The following is a 14,932-nucleotide window of genomic DNA, read 5'->3' as shown; positions in this document are numbered from 1 at the left end:
TTTTTGTCTTCCCGCAAGATCGATAAGTCGGACTCCTCTGAGTCCCTCAGTGAAGAATAAAAATCTAAGTATAAATCTAAGCCGCGTCCTCAACACACGTGATTTATTGTCTGGCGAGTCAGCAAATTCATGCCGCGGTATGATACTTCCCAAGATTCCACGGCTTATAACACGCCAACAAGAAGAAAGGTAGAACAAAACCAGCATCTTATCCGAGAAGTCTATAAGTCGGACCCGCTTTGGTGGTGATCTTATTCAAAAAATATTCCAAGTCCCTGAAGTCCCGCAACTTCAGATTAAAATAATAATAAAAATTAATTATGGTGATGCCATCCGTGTGGTAGAGAAGTCAGACCCCCCTTGGAGGCTATTTCAATCCAAAACATTCTAAGTATTGGGGCTTCCGCGACATCAATAAAGCGTGAACCAGGATCCAGCCTCCGCATCTATATTCCTGCTGCTAAATAATATAGACGGAAAGGGATATTCCGCGGCTTGACTGACGTTATTTATTTTTCTTGAAGCATCTCTTGCGGTTATTTTGAAAAGGCCATAACTTTTTCGTTGCAACTCGGAATTCGGCATGTGAACAGTCGATTTAAAGCTCAGGAGTCTAATTTTTGGGATCCGCCTAAAGATCTGCCAAATGACGCTTACCGTTTCCGCACAAAGAAAGATACTTCGAGTCATCAGAGTTGTCTTTCTCATATCATCCTTCGTGCGTGGGGCTAAATGTCATGGTATCACCTACCTAATTTATTTATTTAAATTAGTAATGTCATTTTACCTTAATAACCTTTGACCTTTTGGATTGACCTTGACTTTTAGTCAATGGGCCTTTCCTGGATTCTCCCAACTCTTCAATTGGCCCATAAGCAAGTGACCCACACAAAACCCTAACTCCCTCCAGGAACGTAACCTCTAGATTCACCCAACTTTCCACTTCTCTCTCATTGCTTGATTCTCCTTCTTCCAAGGCTGATAACTGCCCACTACCGCCATGATAATCCACCTCTCTACAGAAATAACTTCCTTCTTCACCATTATAAAAAGAAGTGAACAGCTGAAAGGAAGGGATCATCTGAAAATAATCCTCTTAAGTATCCTTACTCATACTCCACTTCATTAGCCTACCCAAATTCCAGCAATATCAACCCCAACATCTTCTTGCATTCAGTTTATAATCATCTACTCAATAATCTCATATCAACGTTCTAACTTGAGCGTCGGAGGGGTTTTCGGGGAGATCACCCCCCCGGACAAGGCTAACGTGTTGTTTTACAGGAATTCAAGTCGCTTCCTTCCACGAATCGCCGCTCCTGATAACGCTTCCATTTACGGTATTTCAAGTATCTTCCACTTCCTCGTTTCATTATCGAAACTATATATATATATATATATATATATATATATATATATATATATATATATATATATATATATATATATATATATATATATATATATATATATATATATATATATATGGGCATGTTTTATGTGCTTAGCAATATTATCACCTTATATGGGGTACATGTTAGATGGAAAGAATTACGCGTCAACTTTTGTTTTTTTGTAATTCTTTATAATACGTTTTTTATTTTTATTTATTTTATTTTATTTATTTATTTATTTATTTTATTTTATTATTATTTTATTTTTTTATTTTTATTATTTATTTATTTATTATTTTATATTTATTTTTTACTTTTTATTTTTTTATTTTTTGACTTTTTTGAAATTTTTATATTATTAATTATTTATTTTATTATTATTATTTTATTTTTTTATATTTATTTATTTTTATTTTCATTTTTTACATTTCCAAATTTAATTTTTTATCATTTTTATTTTTTTTTTATTTTTTTAATTAATATTTTTAAATTTTTTAATTTATTTTTTTATTAATATTTTTTATTTACTTTTAATTTTTAATTTTTTAAATTCATTTGTTTTTATTACTTATTTATTTATTTATTTATTTATTTATTTATATTATTTTGATTTGATTTGATTTTTTTTTTTACTTTTTTAGTATTTTTTTAAATTTAATATCCTTTTTATAATTTTTTTTAGTTGTTCTTGACTATAAACTAGATCATCAAAATACGTACTCCTTATAAAAATGTATGTTCCCGAAAAACATAAAATTTTATTTTCAAAATTATCATACGTTTTCTGTTGGATCAATATGTGGTACGCAAATTTTCTTGAATGGTACATAATTATTATTAACCGATACATAATTATTTTTATTAGGTACGTATATATGTATCCTTAAAATAATAATATGTACCTCTGAAAAAATAATATGTACTACTTAAAAACATAGATGTACCCCTATTATAATAAGGAAAAATTATACCCTGAATAATACGAACTTTCACTGATTTTCCTACAATAATACGAACTTTCAATTAACCATGAATAATACGAACTTTAATACATATTTCCCGCTACCATACCTGACCGGTTCTTTACCTGGAGAAACGGTAAATTCCCCATTTCTTCATTATGCTAGCGGGAAATATGTATCAAAGTTCGTATTTTATTCATAGTTAATTGAAAGTTCGTATTATTGTAGGAAAATCAGTGAAAGTTCGTATTATTCAGGGTAATTTTTCTTACTTAGTTTTATCAGCCAAAAATTTTTTTTTAAGGAATGAGTAAGTTTACCGGTAACAGGTAAAATGGTATGCCAGCGGGAAATATGTATCAAAGTTCGTATTATTCATGGTTAATTGAAAGTTCGTATTATTGTAGGAAAATCAGTGAAAGTTCGTATTATTCAGGATAATTTTTCCTTATAATAATAATAATAATAATAATAATAATAATAATAATAATAATAATAATAATAATAATAATAATAATAATAATAAAATGTACCCCCTAAAATAATAAATATGTACACCTTAAAATAATTATATGTACCCTAAAATGCAAATAAATATGGCACATAATTATTCTTGAATGATACATATTTGTTCTTAATTGCTACATTAATATTTCTATGTTATATATATATGTACTCTCTATGAAAAAATATATGTACTTTTTATTATGCGTGAGTTCTTGTTTAATCTCATATGTTGGTAGATAGTCGAGAACAAAGTAAAAAAAAAAAAAGGTAAAAGGATAATAATAATAATAATAATAATAATAATAATAATAATAATAATAATAATAATAATAATAATAATAATAAATAAATAAATAAATAAATAAATAAAATAAATAAAAATAATAAGAAAAAAATTTTAAATAAAAAATAAAATAAAAAGAAAAAAAAAATAAAAAATAATAATAATGAAAGTAAAAAGTAAATAAATAAAATAAGAAAAAATAAAAATATAAAATATATAAAAATAAAAAATGGAAAAAAAGTAAAAGTAAAAAAGAAATAAAAAAAATAGAAAATAAAATAAAATAAAATAAAAATGAAAATAATAAAAAATAAATTCAAATAAAACATAAAAAAAAGATAAATAAACAATTAAAAAACTAAAATTAAAAAATAAATAAATTAAAATAATAATTATAAAAAAGTAAAAATATAAATAACCTAAAAATATAAATAAAAAATAAATAAAATAATAAATAAATAAATAAATAAATAAAATATTTTTAAAATAAAATATAAATAAAATAAATAAATAATTAAAAAAAGTAAAAATTAAATAGAAAAAGTAAAAAAAATTAAAAAATTAATAAAAAAATTAAAAAATTAAAAAAATAAAAGTAATAAAAAAATAAAGAATAAAATGAAAAACAGAAGTAAATATAAATAAATAAATAAAAATATAAAAAAATAGAAATTAAAAAATATATACAAAAAAAAAAAGAAAATAAAAGGATAAAAATGAACAATATCCTCTCCTTAACCCATCTAATTAAAATTAATCCTATCCATTCATTTTCTTTTAAAAAAATCAAATGGTAGATAATTTTGGGTTTTCATTTTTCACTCAAAAGAAATAGCTTTCGCATGTTCTTCTCTCTCTCTATATATATATATATATATATATATATATATATATATATATATATATATATATATATATATATATAAAATTAGTTGCGTGCTAAAGCCTTAATGTTTGATACTTTTGTAAATGATAGCTATGATATTTTTTTGCAAATTACAACCTTCAAAATAGCTTTTTGACTGGTATTTTGCAGTTCGATATAATTTTAACTGTTGCCCACTTTTTACCTTTGACTATGTTTTTTTGGTTTAAATTTTTTTTTTAGGTTATATATTTTTTTCTCCTTCCCTTGAATCCTTCCCACCTGCTAAGTTATACTATTCTTCAACATTCTCTTTGCCATAAAAACAACTCTTTTCCATTAAATCTAAGTAGTAAGTAGCTAATTCTGAATACTGTATATACAACAAACTAAATCAGTATTGCAATTTCAAAGGAATTCTTCATGAAAATCATAAATTTGAGAGCATCACATAACTACTTTTCTGTACATCTCCCATGGTTAACACATCCTATAAACCAACTGCACCCTGTAAAACAAAACAAACACTGTCAAATAAGGTTAAAAAATAAATAAATAAATAAATAAAAAGAGTAAAAGTAATAAGAAATATGTAGATGAGATGAAAACGTAAGTTAAAAGTGTAGATAAAATCGAAGAACATGACAAGCATGATCATTATGCTCTTCAAGTAAATAGCCTGGCTAAGATATGCTTCCTCTGTCCCATGAATTTGCAACACTTTATTTTCTCCATACCTTAAATTTGCAATGTCTCCTTTTATGAAATATCCCCATCACTTTTCAAATCTCATTGACACATTTTCACTTTTTATACCATTAACACAATCTAAATGTGTCATTTTTTCTGCAATTTCTAAATCTATGTCGTTGCGAATTCATAGAGATTGAGGGAGTACTACATTTCATTACCATTAGTCCATTACCAGCCCTAAATACTAATCAAACGGGTAGCAAAACTCATTCTCATTACCACCATTTATGACCAAATACCAAAAGGTACCTTTGAAGTATGATTGAAAAATTTTATACTCCCTTTGTTTCAGTGACTTGAATTGTGCATAACTAAAAATTATTTTAAGACTTAATATCTTTGATTGTGCATAACTAAAAATTATTAACAGTTGATCATCCTTGCGTTGAAACGAATCAAATAAAATCCTACTTGAGTATATTTTAATTTATAGATTAAGAAAAAGTAAAAATTAAGAACTGTGAATAGTGTCAAAAAACCAAATGGGACAAAGTCACTAAAACGGAAGGAGTAACATTTAAGAATCCAGAATCATGACAAACCTCTACAGTTTTAAGAAACATTTACCTCAGAATGGCTTTTTAGGCAATATTTCTTTAAAAAAATGCCTAAATGCAAGAATCCATGAGTAAAATCTTCCCTAATTAACATACTGCTACAATGTACTCAAGTCCTCAAGGAAATCTGCTGGTTCTTCTCCTCCTCTGATAATCTGAAATACATAATCTTCATAAATTACTACAACAAATAGAAAAGTACCACTGATGCAAAGCAACAAACATTGATCCAGGCTCCTTCCAATTAAGATTTTTTCTTTAATTTCTTCCATTTGATTGTTCACGATTACACTAATCATAATTCACCGCAGAAAAGTATTTGATATACTTACATGAAACTTATATCTGATCTTTTATACACACTAAGGGTATTGGGTTATGAAACTCATTCCATTACTTCGTGTTTGTTATAAGATTGGGTTAACCCAATCCTTTTTATAAAATAATGAATATCTCCAAATTGTTACTACTCATTTCTCACCAGAAACCAAATTCTTTGAGCAACCTTAGTATGAGACATATGGTGGCATGGGTCCAAAGTGGCTCTTTTTAACAACTAAAGTGGATGCTTTACGATCCAAAACGTCAATTTTAACATCAAAATGACATCTTAACATTAAATAATTGCAAGTGAATATTTTAAGTACGAAAGTTGATATTTAAATCATTTTAGTCGGGACTATTTAGCCCAGGACGGTGAGACCAATATAACACACTAAAGGATCCCTTTTAAAGAAAAAAGAGGATTTCATATAGCAATAGTCGTAAAAAATAGTTGGGGCCAATTACGTAGTATCTGTTAGTCAATAGACTACATTAAGACAGTAGCTAGCATATTTGTTTTGCAATTGAAGAGAATATAAATTTCGGGCATAAATTTAGGTGAACACATCAACAACAATGCCAAAAACTTAATTCCAACTATATGGGCTAACACATAGGAGAAAATTTTGCACTTTGGTTTGGTTCATAGACTAATAGTAGAAACATACGAATTATATTGGACGTGAATAGAGAAAGAAAAGAGATAGAACTGACATGATGAAAATAAAAGCTTTTGTGATGGAATGGAGTCAAGAAAAATGAATGTTAAGAGTGTCATCTTAACTGAAAATTGTGTTCACAGTTATTTCTGAGCAATAGGACAATATATTGAAGAACATGTTGAATGAATCATGATGAAACTATCTTCAGGTGAAGAAATCAACATATTGAACAAATAAATATTGATTTCAACAACAAAATAGTGCATTTAATGGAAAAATACATTGCATAATAACAAGATGGACCAGAAGACTATAAATTTGAGGGGCAGCAACTGGGGAATGGAGGATCAAAATATCCCAAAAAGAATTCAACATTCAGTGTGATTTCATTTCTTTCCTTCTATTTCAAAGTTTGTTTGACAGGCTTTATCATGTACAGCACTAACTCTCGAAACAAGAAACAAAGTTTGAAAGTCAGAAGAAGGTCCAACTCCTTGACATGCTTTGCTACACTAACCTGCAAAAATTTAAAGACCCCCCTCTTTCTAATGCAGGGTGCAATAACAGTATGGGTAGCTTATAAAAAGAAGTATGTCCTGCTCTCTGTTCTGTATTAAGCACTTGGTCCCATATCACCCATCCCCATGTCCTTATAGAGATACCGGGTACCCTATATTTAGATGACCTGGAACCCGATACAGCATCAAGAAATTAAAGGTTGAAAAAGGCAGCCTTGTGTATCTCACATCACTAAAAAAGATATACAAGGAAAAGAACTTTCCATTTATTGCTAATTTTGGGCAGTCCAAACCATCTTGACTGAAATATAGCATCAGATATTATTTCAAATACAGTATATGCTATCAAAGAAGATGGAGACCTATAGAGCTTTTGCACATTTTAGCAGCTTTATAAGAACTATCTTGGCATTGCTGTATAGACACCTATATAATGGATCAGTATATCTTGATTAAAAAGACTCAAGAGGGATGGACAACATTGAATATAATCACTTAATCCATTCAAATCTTTAATAAAGATGAAGATTAAATCATAGATTGACTCAAAGTCTCAAACCTAGCAAGAACCCACTTAGGAACAAGAAAGGTATTTCATGTAAATCTCATAGTAAGGTTTAGTACTCTTCAAAATATCAAAGTAATGCTGTAGAATACAGATAAATCAAATCAAATGAATATTTTAGGAGATTAGAAAGTCAAACAGTACTTTCTCTATTCTTTATAACTTCCAAAATTTCTCCAAAAAAAGTGAGCTTTGTAGGAGCAATGGTTCTATTAAAAAAATGGCGGAAGTTATGCATAATCTATACCAACTTTGACCTCTCTTTGAACCAAAGAAGACAAAAGAAAAGCATAATACATTAATACCTTGCATTTCAAAATAGCAGCCATGAAGTTTTAGAATATATTCTAGTATCATTATGAATTCACAAACTTAGTAAAGATTAGAAAGCTACAAGAAACATACCTTGATATTGGTATCCTCGGGGAGACCTATGCGAGACAGAACATCAGAACCAACTCGCGTCCAGTAAGCTAAGTCTACATCGCCTATGTTACTATTTTCATAAAGTTGACTTTGACCAATTTTGAAAGACTTGCCAACCCAAAGATAGATATCTATAACCTTGGTGGGGCATGGAGCTCTCCCTGGAGGCATGACAATATATGCCAAACTTGCATCAAGTTCACATGCTCCTGATACTGATACCTTCTTGAGATCAGGCAAGCGGTAAACAGAAGGTCCCCTATTATTACAGTTAGTTGAAGCTACTGTCACTACTCCTGCAGTTGACATAGAGTTCCCAATTAAACTATTACAAACACTTGCTACAGCACATTCATTTGTATGGGGGCTACTTCTGCCAGAAAATTTCTCAGTATCAGGATGTGTTTCGAGACGAGCATTCTTGCATTCTGCAATCATTCCACCCTTGTCTAGCTCAAATGAAAAACAGGAATTATCATTCATATTACACTCTTGCTTATCCACAAAGAACTCCTGGTGAGATTCTTGCGTCCTTCCATCACCAGCCCCAATCGGCAAAGTTAAGCACCGGGATAAGCTACCCCTTCGCTCTGCTAACGACAGAGGTGACCTTCTGGAAGGTACGTTGGTGGATCTCAAAGGATTCGCACCAAAGTTAACTTCAATGTATCCTGGATGGTTAGTATCATTTGACGGATTTTTAGAAGAGGAAAGAGACATATTTGAAAATGCGGATATTGATGATGACAGTGACAGTGGAGACTCCAAAGGAGACTCTGAGGAACACTTTGAGTTATTGCTAGAATCTGAGAAGATGGAATCTGGAGAAAGATGGGGTGATGAAAAAGATGATAATGACGGTGATGACAAAGAAGAAGGCGATGAGGATGATGAGGGTATTAAAGTAGCATCCGAAATACGTGAATTGCTGGAGACACAACTATCTCCATAAGTATTCAGCCTAACATCTGTATGAAGTTTATTCGTTATCAACTTGGGAGGTAAGACAAACTCCTTCATATGGCCAGAGGCAAATTTACGTCTCAACACACTCCAACTGTTCTCCCGGGCAGGCAAATGCGTTTCCAAGTCAGTCTCAGATGATGCCACCGCTGGCACAAAACCCCCCTTGATTGCCTTCTGAATTATCTCAAAATCCACATCATATGAGTCTACTTTCCTATCACCAGGTTGTTTCTTAGAATTCGCATGTTTTACACCATTCACGCATTTATCTGTCACTAAATCAGAGAAGATGTCCCAAAAGAAAGATGGCTCATCTCCTTCCTTGATTACATGGGCAGGCACCTGTACCCTTTCATATCGTACAATCTGAGACACAGCACCTCTTGCCTCCCTCTCCATTATAACTTCGCAGTTCTTACCCAGCCAAACATATATTGCTGAAGGCACTTGCACAATAAATGCACCTCTAGAATCAAAAGCGGACGGAAGTGGGTCGTTCAACATTTTTGGGACAAGATGTAACGGGTCATATGGGGAATGAGGGGCAATCCTGTATACCCTTAGTAATGAGCTTGGACTGAGAGGAAATGCATGAACTCTTTTTTGGCATTGCAGCAATTGGCAAGCAAAACCCATATTTGGGTCAGCAATACCCCTAGCTTCTTTCACATATTGAAATGCATCATCAAAGCTCTGACCCTCCCTCCACATTAGATATGCAATCACTAATGAGGTAGAACGAGAAACACCTTGACAACAATGAACAAAAACTTTTCCTTTCTGCTCCCGAACATCTTCAAAATAGTCAAAAACGTCGTAAAGTATGCTAGTAATATCTTCAGTAGGACTATCCTGGAGCCACAATGTTCTATACACAAAATCAGCTTTAAAATACTCTGGGCAAACAAAACCCACACAATTTAGCACATGAGTAATTCCATTCTTTTTCAGTATATCCCTATCTTTAGCAACGGCATCCCCTCCAAGATAGATGTGTTCAGCTACCTTAGAGCATTCTTTATCAAAGAATGCGATCTTATCTTTCTTAACAAAGCCCCCATTCCTATCTGAATTCGTCTGAATAACCGACATATCAAGCTTCAACCTTTCCCCACCCTTATTCATATCTCTACCACTAGGAGTAGGTGGTCCAGGCCACTCTCCAATATCATCTGAGCCAGCCTTAGGCCATTCATCCAAGCTCCTTCGAGCAATGGAAAGGGGCTGTAACGGGGGTAAACATGATCTAGCTTTACAATTTTGTTGGGAACGAGGAGTTAACGGAGCAGTAAACCTTCGCGCTTGGATACCATTGCTCCCCGCATTCCCATGTGGATCAACACCATCATTATCAGGGTTATGGGAGGCAGTTCTAGACGAAGACCAGGATGCCGACCTCCAAAATTTTTTGGGGGCGCTATTGCAAACTTCATATTGACCCCATGAAATAGTTTCATCCTCTTTACCCACCATGCCCACTTCCCTACCTAATTTATTTAACCCTAATTAAAAACTGTCCAGTTCTTGAACACTGTAAGCTTAAAAATTAAAATGCTAAACAGTCATTTAAGTACAAAGCTTATAATACTAAACCCACATCAGCTCAAACAAGTTACACATACCTTGATACCCAGTATGCAATCGAAATCAAATCTTTAGCCTGCAAAAACGCACTCAATTGAGTGAACATTTAATCACAAATCCTCATATTACAAATCAAGTAACGAATGCCCATAAAGAAAAAAGGGAAGCAAAATAAAACCCAGAAATCTTACATTGAAAATGAAAAATCATGAATGACAAGCCAGTAAAACAATAAATCAAAGCAAGTACTGGGTTTCTAGGGTTTCTCCAGAAAACAAAAAGAAAAAGGAAAGAAAGAAAAAGATTGGAAGTATGTGCTTAAATAAGTAAACAGTAAACACTAAGATTTAGAACTTACAGTGAAGGACAAGCGGCATGAACGAAAAAGGAAAGAGAAAATAGAGAATAGAGAGTGAAAGTGTGTACTAGCTTCACGAGAAAGACGGGAGAGAGAGAAGATGCAATAGCGAAAGAAGAAAGAAAACAAGTACTAGTCATTTTCAAGAGTGAGGGACAACGGTATTATTAAAATGCATAAACAATTTAGATTTCTTCCCCTTCTACATAGACTCGTCAACGGTCCTTATGGTGGGTTTCGCCTTATGGTGGGCTTCGCAATTGACGGTTAGATATTGGTTGTTAGTTTTTTTAGTTAACTTATTTGACCAGTTAAAAATATTGGTTATTTTTGTTAGCTTTTAAATTAGCTGAAAAGTTTATTGTTTATAAAGATATTTGGTAAATTTAGGTATTAGCTATTAGCTGTTAGCTGTTAGCTGTTTATTCGAGAAAAATTGGGTTAACAAGCCAAAAGCTAACAAAAAAAGTTAACTAAAATAGGCTTTTTATTTCACAAAAACTTGTTATGGTCGCCTCGTGCATGCGACCAAAAAAATTTTATACATGCCGAGTTTAAGCTTTAAAACACCTATTTCAAGACTTAAAAAGCCAAATCTAACACTTAAAACCCTACTTCGCCTCAATCTTCCTTTTCCAGAGGCTTAATTTAATTTTTAGATATTGACTTCAATCTTAAAACACTCATTCTACCACTTAAATGCTAACTTTAACTCTTAAAACCCATACTCCAACCCTTAATTTTATATTTTATTTATCTACTCCAACTGCAAAATATCCATTTCAAGATTTAGAAATTAGATTGTTTATTCAAATGGATTAATGTTTGTCAAATCCAAGACTTAAAATGCCTACTTTAAGGTTTAAAATGTCCAATTCGAGCTTTTAAATGGCAACTTCAAAATTATGAGTTAGACTTATGAAGGGTCACACTTATGCGGCTGCCTTTAGGAGATTTGCTATTTTTATTTTGGCTTAAAAGCCAAATTTTCAGCTATTTGGAAGTCAATTATTAAATACTTTTTTTAATTGTTTGACCAACCAATAAGCCAAAAGCCAAAAGTAAACCAAAAAACCAATGTAAAAACAACTACCAAACACCATCCATATTTTTTCAACTGAAATAATGAAAATTTCTCAAAATCAATGTTCATATCAACCCAAATTTTCAATTTACCTCCCCACATTATAATTTCTCAAAGTATTTGTTAATGTTTGGGACTCGAACTGAGTGTAGGACATGGGAAGAAGAATCAAAGGTGGGGCGAGTTCCAATAGCAAACACCGAGTCAGCGTTAGGCGGATAGAACGCAAGGATGAGTGTTGTTCCCTCGCTGAAATTAAAATGAACCAAAAGTCGAATCTATTTTCTAGAAATTGGGCAAAACACCAAGTCGGCGTTAATGTCCTGTTTTGTTGGGTTTTTGTTTTGAACCGAACGTCGAGTTTATGTCTTCTGGTTAGCACAAAAGTCAAATCTGCTATTTGTGCGTGTAGATGCTTATATTTTTTTCTTGAGTCATTTTTCGTCTTTTGTCTAACCTAATTTCTTCCTACATGAGGGGTTACTGTATAAACCCCTCATAAATTAGAATTAGGGTTTACAGGAGAGCAATTAGAGAAAAACAAAGTGATTCGACATTAAGACAGTTTCTTAAATTCATCTCTGTTTTCTAGTCTCCATTAATAGTGAAATAAAAGTTATCGATGCCAGGTGGACTTACCTATCACATTGATAGTGAAAAACGTTAAATTTTGTGGTATGTTTCTTATTGTTCTTGAATTCTTTATTGTTTTGGGTAATTGATGTAACAACAAAAGAAACTAGTAGACGAGCGTCTCTATGGGTGACCCACCAAATATCGGCGTCACTGGTCAGATAATGCACCGCTAGATCTACCCTCATATCCTCGGGAGTCTTCAGTATCGCGAATATCTTCTCCATCTCCTGGATCCAATCGTCTAGCCTAGTAGGAGGACCCTTGCCGTCATATTTCCTAGGGCTAACCTCTGAATACCCTCTGCCTGTGACGGCCCTAAATCGTGCCCAGAATTACCCTTTGAAGAACCGGCGTTAAGTGACTGAAGCACCTGCTGTTGTAGAAGCAGGTTTTGTTGTTGTTGTGTGTAGAACATCTTTAGCATTATCTCAAACTGTTCGACTGTGATGGCAGCCGGAACGACAGGTGTAGAGGTGTCGATAGGGTCAGATCGCGCATGAGAAGCCTATCCTCATGACTCTCGGAACGAGGCAGACGATTATCATCCATCTCTATACGTGCACAAACAAATAAAGAACATACGTCTTAACAATAGTAAATAACTTGATGAAGATACACACAAACATAAGCGTATTAAACACCATAAAACGATAATTGGATTAAATGTCCGCTTCACGATATCCCATCAACTAACTTCTACCCAATCTCTAACTTCACACCTAATGTCTTTTATGTTCCTCGCATTGGTCCTATAACTTTATTACCTATCCCAAAGGTCCTCGATTCACGTTTCAGCTCTGATATCCACTGTAACAACCCGACTTACCATTGACAGAGTAAACAGGGTCATCACGGCGATTACTTCCCAAGAAAACTCAAATCTCAATTCCAAAACATGTGCAAATGAGTCTTTAGTTCTAAAACATAGCTAAATCAGATAATTCTCAATCCAAGCATTTATCTAAGTCATAAAGAAATCATACAATTCACTTTAAGTCCAATATAACCAACACAACCAAGTCTAATATACACTTAAGCATAATCCTAATACAAAACTACAAATTCCCATGTGCTCAGCTCAATATGACATCCTTGGAACTCTAATCAACTCTGCTAACCCATCGTTTCCGACCGGATCCGATTTGTACACAAACTAAAAGATGGAAGCAACAGAGGGTCAGATTAAACTGAATGAGAAGTAACAATCTAAAACAATAAAACATAATTGTTCAAAACAGAAGTTAAAAAAAAAATAACATCAGTTTCCTAGATCTATGTGCGCACAGGGAGTCTTGTAGCAGGAGCGGCACTCTCGATACATAATTAACATTAATAATTATACTTACGATAAATAATGCGGAAGTGTAAAACGACGAACTGTTAAAAATCATTTAAACTAAAACTGTTCAAAACATAAGTTAAAAACAAAATCTTACAACTGAGAAAATATAAAATAAGTTTTGCTTAAATACGTTAAAAAAACATAAGTATAATATAGTCATCAAAGTCATCAAGTAAAATCAATGCAGCTAAGTCCTCAATAGAATAATTAAAGTTGCGGCCTGGATCGAAACCTGAGCTAAATTTTCCTGCAAAATACTGTCATCCATATTACGGATGACAGCCGATTAAATCGGTTAGCGATAAAGCCGAGTACAATATTCTCAAAAAGTTTATGATGCGATAGTTAAATCATGCTTATAAAATAATCATCAAGCACAATATAGAAGGTTATTTTTCATTATTGACCTTTATTAAGCTATCAAGTTACATTTTCAATACTTGCAGAAGTTCATTACTGCTACTAAATACTTGGTAACCTTAATGCTTATTTAATCAAGTTCAATTAAACCTCATAACTTTACCATCATAGCACATCACAAGATCACAACAATAATGAAAACTGATACATTTAAGGGTTTGGTTAGGTGAGGACCGTAGTCCTAAACCCTAACTATGGTGGGAGTCGTCACCCCTCTCAATACTGTTATACTCGAGACTTCACAGGATGGGTTTTTCTCGAACCCCCTGTCTGACACCGCATTTTACGTGTCGGCTAACACGGATGCCGGGATTTTACATGCCGGTCCATGGTTCGACGTTTCCTTACTATTAGGGTCATACAATCAATATCATGCAATATCAAACAAGACTCTAAACCGAAATAGTTTACATTCATATAAGTCAAACTTCCACTAGTCAAAATTTTGACAATTTTACCCTTTTAATAGAAACAAATTACTAGTATCTAATAAATTAATATTAATTAAATAACAAATTTTTGTAGCTATACTAAGATTCCTGAGGCTATACTAAGTTATTATTATGTCATAAATAATCATAAAAGTCAACGGTAATATTTCTAAGTACTTAATAACGTATTTTATCAAATAACCAGTAAAATAGTAAAACGGATCAATCATAACTATAAAAAACATTATCCGACAAATTATTAAGGGTCCAAAATCTAAATGAAATGAGTTTTCAA

At 32.2% G+C, this 14,932-nt stretch overlaps 1 protein-coding gene across 4 annotated transcripts; it reads right to left on the bottom strand.

Moving 5' to 3' along the window:
* Positions 1 to 4,324: 4,324 nt before the first annotated feature.
* On the bottom strand, positions 4,325 to 10,877 carry LOC130802385 (protein-tyrosine-phosphatase MKP1). Of its 4 annotated transcripts, none has more exons than XM_057666387.1 (5): positions 10,725 to 10,871; positions 10,405 to 10,442; positions 7,796 to 10,269; positions 5,332 to 5,476; positions 4,325 to 4,519 (listed from the first exon to the last, which is right to left on the bottom strand). In XM_057666387.1, exons 3-4 carry the CDS (start codon positions 10,253 to 10,255, stop codon positions 5,420 to 5,422), a joined length of 2,517 nt encoding a protein of 838 aa, XP_057522370.1. In that variant the 5' UTR covers positions 10,256 to 10,269; positions 10,405 to 10,442; positions 10,725 to 10,871; the 3' UTR covers positions 4,325 to 4,519; positions 5,332 to 5,419. The 4 variants fall into 4 exon arrangements, with proteins under 4 accessions (XP_057522370.1, XP_057522372.1, XP_057522371.1 ...); XM_057666389.1 differs by lacking the exon at positions 10,725 to 10,871 and adding an exon at positions 10,558 to 10,705; XM_057666388.1 differs by having other exon boundaries at positions 7,796 to 10,442; positions 10,558 to 10,877.
* Positions 10,878 to 14,932: the final 4,055 nt, after the last annotated feature.

This window comes from Amaranthus tricolor, chromosome 16 (assembly GCF_026212465.1).
Source record: "Amaranthus tricolor cultivar Red isolate AtriRed21 chromosome 16, ASM2621246v1, whole genome shotgun sequence".
In the NCBI taxonomy this organism is placed as follows: domain Eukaryota; kingdom Viridiplantae; phylum Streptophyta; class Magnoliopsida; order Caryophyllales; family Amaranthaceae; genus Amaranthus; species Amaranthus tricolor.
Note: the sequence above shows the minus strand (reverse complement) of the source record. Positions and strands in the feature narration are given on the sequence as shown.

Bases quoted from the DNA above. Each gene is read 5' to 3' on its own strand.
- LOC130802385 (XM_057666388.1), bottom strand. From the start codon at position 10,255: ATGGTGGGTAAAGAGGATGAAACTATTTCATGGGGTCAATATGAAGTT. The intron at 5,477-7,795 runs GTATGTTTCTTG...TATGTATTTCAG, and splicing joins CCGAGGATACCAATATCAAG to ATTATCAGAGGAGGAGAAGA.